The sequence below is a fragment of the Canis lupus genome, chromosome 22, assembly GCF_011100685.1.
Source record: "Canis lupus familiaris isolate Mischka breed German Shepherd chromosome 22, alternate assembly UU_Cfam_GSD_1.0, whole genome shotgun sequence".
In the NCBI taxonomy this organism is placed as follows: Eukaryota; Metazoa; Chordata; class Mammalia; order Carnivora; family Canidae; genus Canis; species Canis lupus.
In genome coordinates, this window is record NC_049243.1 from 16,582,854 (window position 1) to 16,602,023 (window position 19,170).

General features: G+C 36.8%; 1 protein-coding gene across 1 annotated transcript in view; it reads left to right on the forward strand.

The window, feature by feature from the left end:
• The window catches only part of LOC106557584, a 51,429-nt gene extending 34,714 nt beyond the window's left edge, over positions 1–16,715 (forward strand). The window contains exons 5-6 of the mRNA XM_038570172.1: positions 5,256–5,412; positions 16,372–16,715. Coding sequence (XP_038426100.1) covers positions 5,256–5,412; positions 16,372–16,444 — 230 coding nt within the window. The 3' untranslated portion in view covers positions 16,445–16,715. The remainder of the gene's footprint in view (positions 1–5,255; positions 5,413–16,371) is intronic.
• The last annotated feature ends 2,455 nt before the right edge of the window (positions 16,716–19,170 follow it).

A 19,170-nucleotide genomic window follows, 5' to 3' on the forward strand; every position in this document is an offset into this window, starting at 1 on the left:
TTTGACAGGTCCAATAGCCTTTTTTTTCTTTTAGACAAGGTAATTCAAGATCATTTTCTACACATCCTGCCCCAGATATGGAGTTAACCATTTGTCCAAGAAACCTTGGTTCCTTTTAATAGGAAAAGGCAACTCAAAACTATAGTCTTATTGCCAATAATCCTTTCTAACTTCAGAGTGTTCCTTCTTCCACTGCTGTTGAGTAGTGTTCAAAACCTGGTGGCTTGCTTTCTGAGATTTCCTGCATCGGTTTCTGTCTACATTTTCCTCTGGACATGCACTTTCTTTCATCTCTGTCTTCCTTGTTCTGTGAAATTTTTTAAAAAAGATTTTATTTATTTATTAATAAGAGACAAAGAGAGCATGAGAGTGGCAGAGAGAGAAGCAGGCTCCATATAGGAAGCCCAATGTGGGACTTGATCCCGGGTCTCCAGGATCAGGCCCTGGGCTGAAGGCAGCGCTAAACCACTGAGCCACCCGGGCTGCCCTGAAATTTTGATTCAATTCCCACCAGATTCTTGTCAGCATGGGAGTTCGTTTGAGAAGGAAAGCCTGTGTGGTCAGTTTTATAGGGTCTAGACTACTCTGTTTCTTTCAGCCCTAGATACTATTTCCTTGTACTCTCCTACAATGAGATTGGACAAAATCCTTCCAGTTTCAGGTACTATTTTAAAATTTACTTGTCATGATTTTTGTGAGTGTGTGTTTGCTATTATTGACATTTACTGTGCTCAGGACCATTACATATTGCATTGCTTTCTTCTGTACAAACACTGATACCTTGGAGATCTTGTGGTGGTTGGTGATTTGTCCTTACTGTCTTGCAATTTACAGTTTGTGGGGAAGTCTTGTCACTTAGCTTGTTAGAAATGCTGTCCCTGAATTTTTTTTTTCTGCTATCTATTTAAGTGAAGATTTAAGGAGGTTCATAAACTATGTGGTTACCATGTTCCCAGAATATTATTCTATTTTTCTCAATTTTATTCTCTTGAGAAAAGGAACAGAAATAGGACCCTTAATTTTGCTTCTTTACTTCTAGGCATTTTAGATCTTTTGCTTGAAGTTCAGTAGTTTTATGACCTGTATAGTTAGTGTCCAGTTGGTGTATAATCATAGCATGAATGATAAGATGATTACTGGAAAACAGGCCCAGGGCCTGGTCCTGGAGACCTGGGATTGAGTCCCACATCGGGCTTCCTGCATGGAGCCTCCTTTTTAAAATCACAAGATCACCATCAGCCATATTGTTATATGTTATTCTTTTGTCTAATTTTCCTTTTTTTAAAAAAAGACTTTAATTATTTGAGAGAGAGAGAGATAGAGCGTGCGCGTGTATGAGGAGGGTGAGGAGCAGAGGGAGAAGGAAAGGCAGAGAATCCCAAGCTGACTCTGCATTGAGCATGGAGCCTGACACCGGGCTTGATCTCACTACACTGAGATCATGTTTCAGGGTTATAGGGTTCTTGTCTCAAGGAGTCAAAGAGACTAAAGGATGAAGTGAAGTGAAAGTTTATCAAGTGAAGGTGAGAACAGAAAGGAAGGAAAAAGTGCTGTCTAGAGTGAAAGGGGCCCTGAATAGGTTGCCACTGAGGGCTTTTATGGTCTGTCTTATATAGAAAACCTACCAGGAAACTAATAACATGGTAGATTCATAAATATCATGTGACTGTTCTGTCTGTATTTAGAATGAACAAAGTGTTCTTGTAAATATCATGAGAACAAATAAGTTGTTCCCTTCTCTCTGGTTAATACGTTTATGTCTCCACATCTGGGATTTTTATGAGCCAGCGTATCCACCTTTGTGAGCCTAGTCAGGTTGCCCCCACCAGTTTCTTCCTACCTAGCCTCACTTGTCCCTTACTGTCCCTGAGCCTAAATCAAGAGTCTGATGCTTACCTGACTGAACTACCCAGGTGCTCCATTTTTGTCTCTCTTCTTTCTCTCTCTCCTTCTAGATGGTGCCCTACTACTTTCAGGGTGGTATATACATCTTTCAATGCTTTATAGCTTCCCTGGGGTAGCTTATAAAGAACCAGTGATTTTCTTCTTGTGCTTCTCTCTAATTCAACCCGGGCCTGTCTTCATATACATAAGAAAGATGCCTCATGGGATAAAATAGTGACTTTATTTGATTAGTCTAATCAAAGATAATTATGCAAAATTAGTTTGGCCTATAATATAGATAGCAATTTATTTTATCTTCCCTCCCAGTGTAAATTTTAAGTTTAGTCATTAAATATTTGGGACCGGGTTGGAGAATTATGGCCAGAGGAAATATCTGAGGAAGGCTGTTTCTCTTGGCCCCTGTAAATAACCTGACAAAGAGACTTGTTGCTTAACCAATGCCTAATGTGTTCATTTGGAATGCTCCGATGCTCAATTTTATTAGGCATTTGCAAAACAAAGGCTGTTTCCCCCCTGCATTGTAATTAGTGTAATTAGAGTTTATGTGTGAAGTATCGTATATCTACTGTGGAGGTATTTCAGGGTAACAAGGGTACTGAATTATCTCACTAAGATTGTTGGTTTAAATAATTTGTTTAGTGTATTTGATAATATTTCACGTTAGAAAATTAACATTCCTCCAGTCAAAATAGCATTGAGCTATGGATTGAATAAGTCGCAGGAATACAAGGCACAGTATAAGGAATACAATCAATGATATTGTAATAGTGATGTACAGGGACAGATGGGAGCTACACTTGTGAACACAGCATAATGTATAAACTTGTTGAATCACTGTGTTGTACACCTGAAATTAACATTGCGTGTCAGCTATACTCAACCCCCAGCCAAAAAGACCTCCCTGCCAAACTCCAAAATAGCACTGAGTGATGGGGAACCAAAATGTATTCTTGCTTATACTCTTCTGCTTTTCAGGGCTAACTGGTTCTAATATTTATATATGAAATGAAAAACAGGCTAGAGCAAGATTATAGAGTGATTTTTTTCCCTGAGAGGCTAACAAGAATAAGCAAAGTGTCATGCCATGCTAACCTAGGGAACAAATTGTAAATACATAGAGAAGAAACAGGTTTCAGAGTTTATATTGCTGCTATCTTTTGGGGATCAGCTTCCATTGTTACCATAATGTGTTATGTTGAAAAGGGCAGATGAGGTTGTGGAGTGGCTGGTTGGAGAGTCCCCAAGAGAATTTCCAGGAAGCTGAGTTGCAGCACATGTTGGAGCAGCCTCACAAGTGAAAATAAATCCACAGCATGAGGTTTTCTGCCTGAGAGTACTTGCCATTCACTGCACAGTTCATTTGGATGGAGTACCAGTATATTTTTCTCCTTCAAATCACAAAATGCAAAATGGAAAATGTTTTTTGTTGTGTAGACCAGTACTGGGTCTCCAGTTTCTTAGATCTCATGTAAAAGTGGAATCTGTAGACAGTAGCCAGGTGATGCCTTTTAGAAAATCACATTTTTCAAATGTAGTTGGAAGTTCATCTGAAGTGGCTCCTGTTATTTCAGACCAATTTTTAATTGATGTGCTCAGTCTATTTTCTCTTTACTCCCAAATGTTACTATTGATCAAAAGTTAAATTGGACCAAATTGCTATGCACAACATATTGTCTGCTCTAAAACCCTTCCCCCATCCCCCACAAACTTAGTATCCTTAATTATACTTAACCAAATCAATGTTAAATTGAATTCACATTAGAGTTCCTATGTAGATTTGTTGCTTTTGTGAATTTCAGAGAGAGAAGTGCTTTGCAAAGATATGTGTACAATTCAGTGGAGTAAGTAGAAAATATTGCAGAGGGAGTTAGTGATGTGTGTTGTATGAAGAAGCGAGAGGTTTCTCGTATCCATTCATTCTGCCTGAAACGGATGAGATATTGTGTAACGTACCAAGAAGGTTCAGTGATTATAACTCTTAACCTGTGTCTAGAAAATTTAAATCTCAGTTATTTTTACCATTTACCATGGCGCAAATATCCCCAATTGCCACTCTTGCAGATTACTTTGTTCTTCAGTTTTGTTCAATAGCAGAAATAGGGATCCCTGGGTGGCGCAGCGGTTTGGCGCCTGTCTTTGGCCCAGGGCGCGATCCTGGAGACCCGGGATCGAATCCCACGTCGGGCTCCTGGTGCATGGAGCCTGCTTCTCTCTCTGCCTGTGTCTCTGCGCCTCTCTCTCTCTCTCTCTGTGACTATCATAAATAAATAAAAAATTTAAAAAAATAGCAGAAATAGCTGCATAGTATTCTTTTTTTTTCCCCCTGTGGCAGATGACTTTCATGAGATGTAGACTGAATCATTTATAACTCCTCTTGGAAGATTATGACCTAATGCTCCACTCAATTTTTTTTGAAATAGTTTAGGCAGTAATGATTTCTAACTAGTGCATTTGCTATGGATTACTGGTCACTTGAAAGAGTTCAATGTTTCATTAGATTTATTCAGTCCTCTTGGAATTGCCAGTAAAAAGACGAGGGCCAGAGGCAGAGGTTGATGTCATTAAAAAGTTTCAAAAATACCTTTGTGGAACTCTTCAAATTTGACTGCTAGAAATACAAGTTTCTGCTGATGTTACGGCCAGATTTCCTTTAGGAGAAAATGGATAGGTCATGTTTGTGGCATATAACTTTTAAAAGTATGGGATGTATAACTGTATTAAACACCATTAAAGACTATATTAAAGACCTACTTCTTCACTGATTTAAATTGGAAGTGCCTTGGATATCACATATTCCACTACAGTAGATGACAGTTGATTTCTGTTGCCACTTCCTAGTTTCCTATGCATTGAAGCTAGTAGTCACATGAAACAGGAGAATTGTATTGTCAACTGAATTGTAACCCTTGATGGCTTGTGGATGTTACAATAACATTTATTTTCAAAATTACTTAGCAAATGAAAAAAAATCATCTTGAGTTTCTTCATGGTTTCTTTTTTGATGTGTGTCTCAAATGTAACTTACAGGTAAACTGAGGTTGACAGCATCAGGCAGCAGCCAGCCAGCCCTGGGCCCAAGCTGCCTTAGAGCTCACATCTCCGATGAGGACACAAGTATGACAGAAAATGGAACTGTCACACAAAATATTTATGCTCTCCCTGTGCCCTTCAATTTAGATGTTATAGAGCTCTTGATAAGAAGTGGCTGCCCAGCTGGGTCCACATTATCTAAGACTTTCTTATAGTTAGATCTAGCCACTGATTGGGTTTTAGCAAATGGAAAGCGATTGGAAAGTGATGCACGTGACGTTCAAGTGTGACACATACTCTTCTGTCATACTCTTCTCCAGGCTCTCCTTTCCCTCTAGCCAGTTGGGAAGATGATGACCCCCAGGATGAATTTACAAGCTCCATGGTGAAGATTGGCAGAATTTATGTAAACCTGAGTTTCTGTGGCCTCATGGAAGGACTGACTACTCCTTCTGTTTTCCTGTTCAGTATTATTAGGTAAGCAAGAGGGACATTTTAATTATTTTGAGTCTCTGAAATGTTTGGTTTTATTTGTTTGAGCAGTTGGGGTTTCTCTAATAAAGCATATAAATTCATCCAAGCATATATAGGCCAAACCTAATAACTGAGCTAAAGACAGGAGAAGGTTGGTAGAGAAGGAGAAAGAAGTTATTTTGGGTCCTAAGTTGTTGAAGATAACCATGGAAAAAAGGTATGTGCAACCCATTTCAATTTTAAGACAAGAAAAACTATGGTAAACTAATTTTAGGATTGGGGCCAATGCAGAATTCAAGTATATTCATTCATTCATTCATTCATTCATTCATTCATTCATTCAACAAATGCCAACTGTATATAGGCATTGTGGATAAGTCAGTAAAAAAGGCCATGGAATTTGAGGCTATCTCCAAACCTATGCTGCTTCTACTCATTAATTCTTTTTTCGTGTTTGGTTAATGAGGGAAATTATAACAGTTGCAGGTGTTGTCTTGGTCGGTAAAATGCCACTGTTGTTTACTCTTATAATTTTAATTCCTTAGGAATGTTAAGTGGTTTTAGTTAGGGTTTTTCTGAAAGGGAAGGGAGTACTATATGTGAATTTCTTTGGTGCTTTTTCCTAGGCCTAGCTTTTTTGGCCCTAGGTTCTGACAGCAGAATAAATGGGGATATGCATGAGGCTGTGAAATAACTGCTGTTAAAATGTGCAGTGTTCAACATTTAAAAGGAATTGCATTTCAATACATGATAAAATTTCCAGATTACCTTGAAAATTGGAGCTGCTACTGTCAGTTATATTGAAAGAATTCTAGCATGCTATATTACCTGACAAGTTGTGGTGTTTTATGTGCTATATTGATATTGGAGTATTTGTTTTGCTTCAATGGGTACTTAATTATTTGTTTCTTTTTGACAGTATACTAGAATTAATTTGCAGCATTATGAAACTACATTAAAGATCCCCTTGAGAGCAAGGGCTGGATCTTGTAACCCTAGTGCATCATCTGAATGTTTAGCTCACAGTTTAAATATATTAAATTAGAGTTATGAATTAATTTCAAGGGAAAGAAATTATAGCTTTTCCATCCTAATGAAGATTTTAGGGATGTAAGATGAAAGGACACAACTAGGAAATGGAGACAGTAATCAGAATCTGGTTTATGATGGGTTCATGGGGACATGACTTTCAGTAGAGCATGGCACAACAATGCACATTTTGCCCTTTGGCAATTAAAATTCTTTTATTTTTAATAGTTTATTTTTTAAAAGATTTTATTTATTTATTCATGAGAGATACAGAGAGAAAGAGAGGCAGAGACACAGGCAAAGGGAGAAGCAGGTTCCATGCAGGGAGCCCGATGTGGGACTCCAGGATCATGCCCTGGTCCAAAGTCAGGCACTAAACCACTGAGCCACCCAGGGATCCCCAATATTTTGTTTATTTAGAGGGAGAGCAGGAGCAGATTCCCTACTGAGCATGGACCCCCACCCCCCCATGATGTGGGGCTTGATTCCATGACCCTGAGATCATGACCTGAGCCAAAATCAAGAATTGGATGCTTAACTGACTATGCCTTCCAGGAGCCCCTAAAAAATATTTTCTGCATGCAAACAAAGCAAAACTTCTGGGAAATAGTTCCTTTTTTTGAAACATGAAATAAGTTGATTTAAGGTTTTGTGGATCCTTAGTGTGTTAAATCTCTATTAGTAATAATCTATAGGATAGATATGAATTAATCTATTAATTATCATCTTGATATGTTAATGATTATGAGCCTTTTAGCAAGAAGAAAAGCCTCAGAAAGCTAAATGTTACCATTTTTATTTAGTGCTGAAATGACAAAATTTGGTTTTTCTTTTATCTGAAAGGTTATTGAGAATACCAGAAAGGTAAAATAATTTCCTATAGATATTCATGAGAATGCTTTTTTTTCTCTGAAGAAAATGAAGTCCTACATATAGGAAAAACTTACTTTCATTTCTAGAGATATGATCCTTTACTGGGTAAGCAGTATTTTCTAATCAAAATGACACTAATGGGTCAGATTTCATGGTTAGAAATTTGAAAGCTTAAGTGAAGGCCCATACTTTCATAGAATTGTGTTAGCAATTTTGAAAGATAATGGTGGTGTTTCTAATTTATTTTTTGATGAACTCCTAAAAATGCATTTAAATGTGACTCTAATAATGATACTCTCCTTTTACTAAGGATCTTAGCAGAAGCTGGTTTTGTGAGAAAATGCCTGTATGAAGAAGTCATCCTGTGATTTTCTGAAGTATGTATTCAGGAAACACTTATGGAAAAGAAAGAAAAGGAAAGAAAAAATATTCTAACATTCATATGGGTCATAAGTGTTTTTTCCCTATTATAATAGCAGAAACAAGCTAGTTATAGGTCAAGAAGAATAATGGAGAAAAATGTTACAAAGTAGAAGCCAAATTCAGCCTTTTCTTTGTGCCCCTTCGTGTTGCTAATATATATATATTTTATGATAACAATAGTCATGACAATAATTACACCTGGAACTGTGTTCCAAGATTCCCCATGTATGCTCTATTTTTCTAGTTTGTTCACTTTGTGAAATGGGTATGGACAAAATATTGACAGTGTCTAAACCTAGCCCCTGCTGTGTTTGGAGGAAGTGGTTTTATATTAATTCTTTAGTTTAAATGTGTAGTTGAAAAGGAACATCTTCCGAAAATGGAGAGCCCACTAAGAAGTGTGGTATCTACATCTGTTTGCCAAGAATGGCTAACTGATGCCATTTTTAGGAGGGAGAAAAGAGAAAGGAACACATATTCAGAATATTTGAATCCACATCTCAAATCCATGGTACTTAGATGTTCTTTTCCAAGTTCAGGAGTTCTTATTGTAGGGAAATAAATAATCAAGAAACTTGTCAAAGAATATAGTATTAAAATACTAAAATGTAGTACTAAGTTGAAACTAATGAACGTTTTAGTCAAAGTACTATTAGTGAGACCAGTTACATTTTGCTTAGAGTGGTTGTTAATTTTTTTAATGCTCATGTAAAAGCTGGTGACTTTTATTTATTTCCCAATGGTATATTTGAGATGAAAAACAGAAATCTGTTCTAGTATTTTGTAGGAATTAGTGAACGAGATTTTAATAAGTGGAATAAGTAGTTCTACATGATAAATTTTTCAGGTACTCTTTCAGTTTCAGATATTGTAAGAAAATAAGCAAAATAAATAGGTATGGTGTAAAAATAACTATATATGAGTCACTTCTTATACTATTTCACCTAACAGTCGCTAAGGGACTATATAACAATAAGAGTTGTTAATATACTAGAATTAATTATAATATGCCCCATTTATGTATACTGAGTCCTTTTGTGTGTAAGAGAAAATAAGAATGTGTTATCATTGTTCTCAACATAGTAAGTTCTATATTATTTTTTATTAAATAAGCAATAATGTACAATAAGCAATACTTTACACCTTTGGGATTAGTTAATGGAAATTTCTTTTATTTACAGACCTCTGTAAGGAATATTTTTAGATTGGGCTGCGTGGGTGGTTCTGTCGGTTGAGCATCTGACTTTTGATTTTGGCTTAAGTCATGATCTCAGGGTCTTGGGATTGAGCCCAATGTCAAGCCCCACATTGGGCTCCTTGCTGTGCAGGGAGTCTTCAGGATTCTCTCTCCCTCTGCCCCTTCCCTTGTCCTCCACGGTTTGCTCTTTTTTTCTCAAAAAAAAAAAAAAAAAAAAAAACTTAAGAAAGAATATAATTACAAAGGAGCTTTGTTCATTTATGTTATAAACTTAGGGTGGGTATATAAGTATATTTCTTTTGTTGCATTTACATGTCTCCAGCATTGTTGTCCTCTTTCTATAGATTATTCTCTTAGGGGCTGTATAAACAGCTGAGCAGTGAAAAATGTGAGTAATAACAAGGGAAACATTTTTACTTACATATTTCTTGTATCAAAATGCCTGATGGCAAAAAGGGAGAAGCTTTTCACTGTAAGAGGAAGGTTTTGCTGAAAGAAAGTAAAAATCTGTAATAGTCAAATTAATGTAGTATCTTAAAATTCCATAATAACAGCTCTGTTTCTTAGCATCCACCAATGAATTTTCTCCAGTGAGAAAATTCTGTGTTGGTCTGTGTTGGACAAACTTTTCACATTGAAAATTTCATGATTTACCTTTTAGCATGATCTGGTTGTCCTACCATTTTCTGTTGGCCAATTGTCCCTTTGCCCTATCTCCACCAGATAACTGAGCATCAACTCTGATTGGCAGCAAACACACAGAGTTGGAATAATCATTTTTGTCTGAATTATCTTTCCATAGTGCATATTGGATCATGTCACTCTTCAATTTATGATCATTCAGAGGTTTCCTCATTGTCCTAAGCTTGAATTCTCACAGCTCTGCTGAGTTTGCTGTCCTCATGCCTGTTAGTCTTCAAACGATCCTCATTGCCTATGGAATAGAGTTTGAGTAGGAAAGAGAGCTTGGAACCAGGTTAGAGGAGTGCCTCATTGCCAAACCAAAGATTTTATTTCATCCAAATGTTTTCACATGAGCTCCAGCCAAAATGAATTCATTGTTGTTTCCCCAAAATGTCAGATATTTTCTGCTTTCATAATTTCAGTCTTGTAGACTGTTCCAATGGGTTACCTGGATAAAAAAGATCTGTACATATTCAAATTAATTAGCTATTGTTAAATTACCCTTTAAAGTGATCACACCAATTTACTCTCAATGATAGCAGGTTCCTATTACTCCGTATTCTTCTCAAGACTTGGTAATATTAGATGGTTCTGTTCTTCTCTTGGTTTGCTTGTTCCAGATATTGATCTCTTCTGGGTTTAAACTGGTTACAGGTATCTTCGTTTAAGGCTTGACTTTTGACATTTTTTTCTTTTAATATTGCCATTTGATATGAGGAAATTCCTAATTTTAATGCAGTTTAACTTACTAATCTTCTATGATTCTTTTTTGGTCTTTTAAAAGGCAGTATTCTATTTTTTTCCTCTCTAAATGTTCTAAAGTTGTCCACATTTAAGTCTTTGACTACTTAGAATTTATTTTTGTTTATGAGGTGAGGCAGGGAATCCAATTTTTATCTATGCATCTAACCACTTGTATGAGCACCATTTATTGAATTCTCTGTGTTTTCTGGGCTGATCTGCAGTAATACTCTTCTCTTATATCAAGTTACCAGATATGTACAGATCTGTTTCTGGGCTCTTTGGCTCAATTTTATATCTATCTCTGCTTTAGTATTATACTGTCTTAAGTAATATAGCTTATAATAAGATTTGATGTATAGCAGAGTGACTCCCCTCTTCTTCTTATACTTCAAATAGTTTTTTTGTTCTTTTAATACAAATTTTAGAATCAGCTTGTCAAGATCCAAAGCAAAACAAATCCATTGGGATTCTATTTGAAATTGTATTGAATTTATAGATTTCTCTTTTCAAACTGCAGAAAAAATGGGTTTGATTGCACTTTATTTCCTACCTACCCTTCTAGGAATTATTTTGTATCTTGCATTCAAAGAGCCCTCTGTCCACTCTCTGGAGGCAGGCTGCCTTCAGTACATCAAAGGAGATCTGCTCCATTAGAATGACCATTGGGGACTTTCTAGCACCTCCTCTCTAAGTAGCTCAAAGGAGGAAAACTATGCAAGTTTATTCTCTCATGAGGCCCCTCTTTGGAGATCGAATGAAGATGGCAAAAAAAGAACAAATCAGCACAAATCAGTACAGTTAGGGCAGAGGTTGAGATTTCATTTACATTCTTTGCAGGCCTCCTTACTATCTTTACCATTATATAACATCCTTTACCATAGGAAGGGGGAAGATAGAGTTAAAAGAAATTGGGCATAACTTTAAGAAGGGAAGGGGTGAAGTATAAAATTGTTATATGGAAGAATATATATAGATACAATTGTAAAGATTGTCTGATCTAATATACCCATTTTATAGTTAAGCAAAATGGTGGCCCAGAGAATTTAAGGAGCTTTTTTAAAGTGGCCTAACTGGTAAATGAAAGAGCCAGGATTATCAAATTATCTGGCTTATTGTCCAATGCTCTTCAAATTCAAACTTTTAAAAGACTATAAAAAGTAATGACTACTATTTTATTGTATTTTAAATAAAAGAGTCTCTACTCATTTTACCATTATTTCTGATGCTTTTATGCTTTCTGAGCTTTGACTCTCTCACAGTATAAAACAATGCTTTGATATCTGGTTAGATCACTCTATATATCTATCTGTCTATGTATCTACCTATCAATCATCATCCATCCAATCCGTCATTGCATAAATAATACAGAACAATTATTATTTATTTCATGTATGTGGGTATGTAGCTATATTCCTTTTCCTGATTGGCTTTAAATCTGTTAGGAAAGTATTCACAGGCATTTTTATTTATTAAATATAGGTTATAAAATGTGAGGTTTTTCATAAGTGTTTTAGTAAATGAACATTTCTACCTGCTTTTCTTTTGTTTTTTTTTTAATCTGAAAAAAATCTCTTTATTACTGTTACTAGTTCTCAGATATAATTTTTAGCATGCAGAAGAATCCTGTTGTATCTCATTTTCAAAATGGTAAGCTATTGTATTTAAATGTGTTTTAAAAATTACATTAGGGTAAGATGGAATTATAACTGGAAATCATTAGGTCTAGGAAGGTGAGTAAGATGGGAATATGGAGCACATGCTCAGTAGAAGAAATGAAATAGGAAAGAGGCTGTACTTTTGAGGGGCAAAGTGATACAGAGAGGGCAAGACTGCTCTTTTAGTGTAGAATCTTGGGTAAGGTTTATTTTAAACCATTTTTTAAGGATATGGCAGATCCGTTTACTTCTCTAGTTTCATGTATTAATAATTCAGCCCCACTTGTCTAATTTAAAGTTCCTCCTTTTTCCAGGTGCAGAAATATGCGGGGGAGAATGACAGGCATTTTTGTCCCTCCCCACTCACTGCTGTCTGAGGCCTTCAAGGTCAGAGAGAAGGATGAGCAGGAACTGAAGGAAAAGGGCTTATTTGATTGGCAGCTGTGTGGTCTGTCATATGTGCTCTCTGTGAGACGATGCCCTAAATCTCACTCTTTCTTTCTGGGGCACTTCTGGGGTTTAGGGTGACACCTTATCAGAATTGCTAACACCTCCTTCAGCCCTACTTCCTGCTTTGAACCGTACCCAGTGTTTTGCAGTGGGGGACTCTGCAAGGTAGATTTCCTTGTCAAAATCATTCAAGATGACTCATTTCTGGCCGCTCTCTATAATACTTATTTGGCTTGTGGGGTAGATTCAACCCCCATATCCCTTTAAATGATGGAAATGCAGACCATTTCCATTGCATCCGTTTCTTTCCTCACTCTGCTCTGGTTACCTGCTCACTTTGGACTATTTCAGGCACCAGCCCCTGTGCCTTTCAAATACTAGGGTTATGTGTCAGTCTCTCCAAATGGTTCTCTTAGGGGAATCATTTGGCTTGAGGAAGCAGTGGGAGTAGGAGAAAGTTTCCAGCATACAGTACTTCTGCATCTCACCATAAAGTATTCTTGACTCAACAGTCTTTGCTCATCCATACAACCTTCTGGCAGCTTTTTCTTTATATAACCTGGATGAGGGGAATGAGTTTAAGTTTGCTTACCTAGCTTGGGGCTGGTTCTTAGCAAATCATACATAGGTGTTTTGGTATAGGTGTTTTGGCATATCTTTTTGGAGTATGTACTTTATAATATTCATCTTTACCCTTAGGGCTTTAGTTAAAGTTTTGAGACAACAGGAAATATTCTACTTATTATACTGTTAAACATGCCAAGATGCTTTCCTGGGTTATTTTATCATCCATCATTGAAAGATGTCAAAATTCACTCCTTGGATCAAGATAGAGCTGCCATTGTGGCCAGACAACATTTTGATGTTTTGGGTTTGTATCCCTGGGGTGTGTTTGTGTGTGTATGTTGTGGAGGATGCATGTGTAGTGTAGGGAGAAGAGTATGTAGTGGTCAGGGTTCCCCAGAGAAATAGAACTCTGCTTTGGAGTTGGTTTCTTATAATTGTCTGGGGAGGGGGGAATTGGCTTATGTGATCATGGGAGCTGGTAAATCCGAAATCCTTAGGGCAAGTCAATAGGCTTGAAATTCAGGTCAGAATTGATGTCGCAGTCTTAAGTCTGAGATCTGAAGGGAAGGCTAGCAGGCTGGAAACAGGCAGAGTTCTGTGTTGCAGTTTGGGGGCAGAATTTCTTTGGGAAACCCCAGTCTTTACTCTAAAGGCCTTCAACTGATGAAATGAGGCTTACCCAGTCTGAGGCATACTGCTTTACTTAAAGTCAACTGATTGTAAATGCTGATCATGTGTAAAAAATATCTTCAGAGCAACACTTAGATTAATGTTCAACCAAACAACTGGGCAACAAAGCCTACCAAATTGACGTATAAGACTGACCATCACAGGCAGGTAGCAGTGGTCCTCTTTCCTTCTTTATTCTGCTTCCCGACAATGAGTGAGGCCAAAGTATGTCATAATATCCTAAACACCCATTCCTCCCCCCCTTTTTTTTATTAAAGCCTGAAACTACCCACTTACTAATGTGGCTCTGTGATTAAGAACTCTCTTCCCTACTAGACTCTGGGCTACTTGAAAATAGGTAATGGGTCTGCTTTTAGTTGCTGTTGTATTTCCAGTGCCAGAGTTATTGTTTTTGGAGAATCAATGAAGAGTAGTTACAGTTGTTTACCCCATTTCACTGGGGTAGGAAATTAGAAGGTTGGAGACCTAGAAAGAGACAAGATGTATTTGGTATAGAGTTACCAATGTTTCATTCTCCAATACCAATCAAGCAAAGCAGCTGGCAGTGAAATGGGATCAGGACTGCAGGGTGAGGGGACCCTTAACCAAATACCTTGCTCTAGAATATATATATATATATATATATTTTTTTTTTTTTTTTGGCTTGGTCACTATATGTTAAAAGAAGCAAAGAGAAATTATGATGAATGAGTGAGGGCCTGTGCTCCTATAATTTATAAACTGAGGATTAAAGTTTACTTGTTAAAAGCTGAAGAGGAAAAATGTTTCAAAGAATTTTTGAAGCTAAGCTGTTTTGAAACTGAGAAGTCAAGGAATAGGAAATATGGAGAAAGCATTGCATATATGCCCTAAAGGGGTGATGGACTGATCTGAAGGCTGTTACGTGTGTTGTGGTCATTGCATGAGGAGAAGTCATGACATTATAGGAAACAAATTACAGACTCTCCTGCACTTTGTTTTCATAATTAATTTCTTGAATTTTTTCGTTATTCTTCCTTTAAACACCCTCTTACTGCCACCTAATACAGAAACAGTAAATAATACAGGATAGAACAAAAGTGACAAAATAGATTGGGTTAGATTTTCTGGAATCAATATTTTTGGGCTGTGGACTATTCTCCTCTCCTTTCTCCAACAATCTTCCCAGGCAGGCTGTGTACAAAGGGATGAGTGCAGTGTGGATAACATTGTGTTCATATTTGAGTTCAGAGAGAGGTGGTGGAGGGAAGATCACATTACTCATTGCCTACCAGGGTCAGACATTACAGTGGGTACTCTGTTGTGCAACATCTCACTTAATCCATGGAAATCAGGTGTTTGTTAGTATTTATTTGAGAAAACAGGTTCAGAATAGTTTTTTATCATGATTCTCAGCTAGAAAGTGGTAGATTCAGCATTGAAACTTAGATCTGATTTCAAAGCCTAGATTTTTCTTGCTCCTCCACACAGGACACAAAACAATATAGATTCCTTCTTAAATAAGGAATGCTGTCTGTCATTCCAAAGGACAAAATGCCAAGGCTCAGATTGCTGTACCATATCTCCCAGGACAAGGCAATTGATTCTGTGATATAACAAGAAAGGGCATCACTGCCCCAAATTACATCTTTCACTTTAATCTATTGCTAGAATGTGAAATTACACTTACACATTTATACATACATATTGCACACACTTCCACCCCCGCTGTATGATTTATTGAATGTGCTAAGTGCTAAGCACTTTAAACGCTTTGCATGTATTGTCACCCATAATCCTGCCAGCAGTCCTGAAGGTAGGTAATATTATTCCTATTTTTGAAGAAGACATTGAAACTCAGCTTATTTGTTCAAGGTCACACAAGTAGTTGAGCTGGGATGGATACCCACATATCTGTGACTCCAAATTGAATGCTTTAAACCAGTGTATTGTATTAATTGATTTATTCATTATTTATGCAAAAAGTTTTTACTGAGTGTGTTCTCTGTGCCTGCACTATGCTGGGTTATGTGGATACAATAATGAAAATTACCAACTTCTATCCTAAAGTTCAATCAGGTGAGGAAAACAGAAACATAAGAAGGCAATAGTGGAGACATTTAGTAAGGCAGTGATGGATATATATTCAGGGCCATCATATGCAGATATGTGTAGGACCTGTATGTGTTTCCATTATGGTATCTTAGTGAAAAGACGTCTAATTTGCCCCCCCCCCCTTTTTTTGAGGGGAGTAGGTGGTAAAGATTATGTCAGGGAAGGATGCTTACTGGTGGAGGTGACTTTATTATACGAATCTTAATCAATGAGAAAGAGTCTACTAGCTATAGATAGCCGAAAGAGAGCACTACACATAGAACTATGTGATGAAAAACGCAGAAGAGAGACAAAGTATGCTACATGTGGAAGTGGGGTGGTTGATGATTGACTTCTTTCAAAGAATAGTTTTATGTGTGTTCATTTATTTGAGGTTCTTTAGCCATCTTTAATTTTCCTCCACCTATTTTGGAAGCCATTCTGAGTCATGAACTAATATAGGAGAGAGAAATGGAGAAGGAAGAAGGAAAGACATTACCATTTTTCTTTGGTGTTATGGAGTACCAGGTACTTGTCAAATTTTATCTCATTGAATCCTCATAATATATCTTCAAAGCAGAATTATCCTTATTTCAGAGAAAAGGAAATTGAAGTAAAGCTCGAAGACCTTGTCCAGTTTAGCAAGTTAAAGGAAGAGCCAAGGATGTGAACTCAAAATAAGCCTTTACTGAAGTCCCATCCCATGTCTTATTCATTCTCTCTGGAATGAGAAGAATATAATTGTTTATATGACATTTTCCTCAACTTCTTCTTACCCAACTAAGGTGCTTACCAGAGAAAACCTCAGAATCGTTACCACTAAATGCCTGTGTAAGAAAACAGTTTTGTATTTTAATTGTCTGTCTTTTGCATTTGGAGTTTTATTTACTGTATGAGTTTTATGTAAGTTCATAAAAGTCAATAAACTCAATATTCCAGAAATCACTTGCAATTTAACATCTAGATAATTAGGGTAACAAAAAGAAAGTTAATTCAGTGTGGGTTTATGATGGTGATTAACTTTGTCCCATTTCTTTCCCTGAAGAGAGGAAGAGTTCAGAAATAAGGTAATGTGTGTCTGCTGCATCCAAGGAGATAGACATAAGAACAAAAGATTTGTTATGAAACCCTTAAAATCACAGTGCCCTTTTAGCTAATTATGGTAGCTTAATTAAAGTTATTTTAAGTAATAGTTAATTATGCTTAATTAAGGTAATTATGGAATTAGCCAGGGGAATTTGAATGAACCACAATGCAGACATGTTTGGCCTCTGAGGATCAAGTGTGCATATAGGAGAAAATATGAAGTAAAGCCTAGATTATAGTTTTGACTACACAAAGCCACTGCTATCAGTAAAGTTATATGCATGATGTTGCAGACTAGTGTATCTTCAAAAAGTATAACAAGTGAGATTGTATTGAATTTGATTTTTTTTTTAATGTAGGTTTACTTTTGGAGGCAAAGGAGGCTTAAAGGTCTAACAGTCATTGCTATTTATGTTTTGAAAGTCTAAATAATCCTTCTCTGACCATGCATTATTTAAATTTACCAGATGCTTTTGGGACTGTGGCTGACTTTAGGAAAGATGTAGCATTTTTTACTTGGAGATATAATTTGGACTGAAATATCTAGGTCTGGCATTGTTGCCATACTTTTCTTGATTCAATAAAGGCATAGGATGCTTAGACAAATGTATAATCTTTCCTGTGCATTGGTCACGTTTGTTAAAAACCTCTCTAGTGCCTTCTTGGCTTTATTGTGGCTGAAATATATGATTCCATTTGTTGGGAGAATTCCCAGTGAATTATTTTTATCAGGTCAGTGGTTCTTAAAGTACAGTATTCCAAAATCTTCTAAGTGGTGTGTCTACAGTCTAATTTTAGTCTTTTCAGGTTAAGTGATCATTTTTCTCTAGATGGACTTCCCCCACTAGTTTGTGCTGATTCAAATTTCCACCTAGATTTTCAGGATTTCCCAAACTTCTTACTAGGTTTTCTGCTGAATAATTGTTATTCCTCTTTAACAAGAAACATTATAAAAAAATCAGTGATCTCTGTCTATAACTGAATGTTAAGTAGAGAGAGAAAGCATGCTTTTTTATTTTTCTCTTGAGGATAAATTACACTGGGATGGAGGAGAGGGACAGAGAGGCCTCAGAGAATCAAGCAATGAAAACCTTATGAGGTGCTTAGGTATCAGACTCAGTTCATCCACAGTGCTGACATTAGCATCAGCTCTTGATGACTGCATTTATCAGAGGTGGCTGCATTGAGAGTTCCGTTAGGAGAAGATCAGAATTATAGGGACTTCTAATAGAGTCTCTTACCTCCTCAAAGACCATGAAACAGTTCATGAGACTCTGTGAGACCCTCTAGATGGGAAGTTCAAAGGATTGATGAGTTTTTATGATGAATGTTTTTCTTACTGAAAATATATTCAGTTACCACTTAGTAAAAAATATGTTTTAAGAGAAATGGATCTTTATTGTAAAAGATCAAGAAAACCCAAAGAAGCATGAATAGAAACCAGTTTACAGATTATACCATTCCATGGACCATCGAGATTGGCTAAGTAGCCAAAAAGAATAATTTAATGTACTGATACATGGATATCCAGAGATGGAAATGCCTTTATCCACAGGGCTGCTAAGTTGACAGAGTGTGAATCTAGAGCACTTGGTCAGTCATATTCCAATCTACATGTAGAAGCACTGTGCAGAATGAAACAAACACAGAAGCAGAGTTAGAGGGAAAGAGATTTAATGGTGTTCTTTGAGCCCAAAGATTTGACAGTTCCTGAACAAATCCACTATTGGACTTCACAGTTATGTGAGCCAATAAATTCCCTTTTTGACTTAAGCTAATTTGAGCTGGGCTTCTGTAACTTGCAGCTGAAAGAGTTCAGATAGTACTTGCATGCCTTTGTCTCTTAGTGAGGCACCTGAGCCTTATATGAAACCCCAGTGACCTTGGGAATGACTGTTGTGAGGTCATGGTCGAGCTGAAATGTAAAATGTACTTGGAAGTACAGGTGAAACGAGGGAGTTTCTAATACGAGAAATAAAAAAAAATCAAGGAGACTTAAACTAAATATTTATTAAATACAGAGAGTAAAATGATAACTTTATAGCGGACAAACATTGGATGACCTTCACCAAGTGATCAAGGTTAACATCACCATTTAGGACCTATCAGTTTTGGGTACTCCTCAAGGTGAGGCACTGGGAAGGGCATGCCATTTCTCCAGTTTCATTTCCAGTAATGCCTATCTGCAGTCTAATTATGAGATGTCATCAGACTAACCCAAACTGGAAAGTATAGTATAAAAATAACTGACTAGTACTCTTTCAAAGTGTTAAGGTGGGCAGCCCAGGTGGCTCAGCGGTTTTGGCCCAG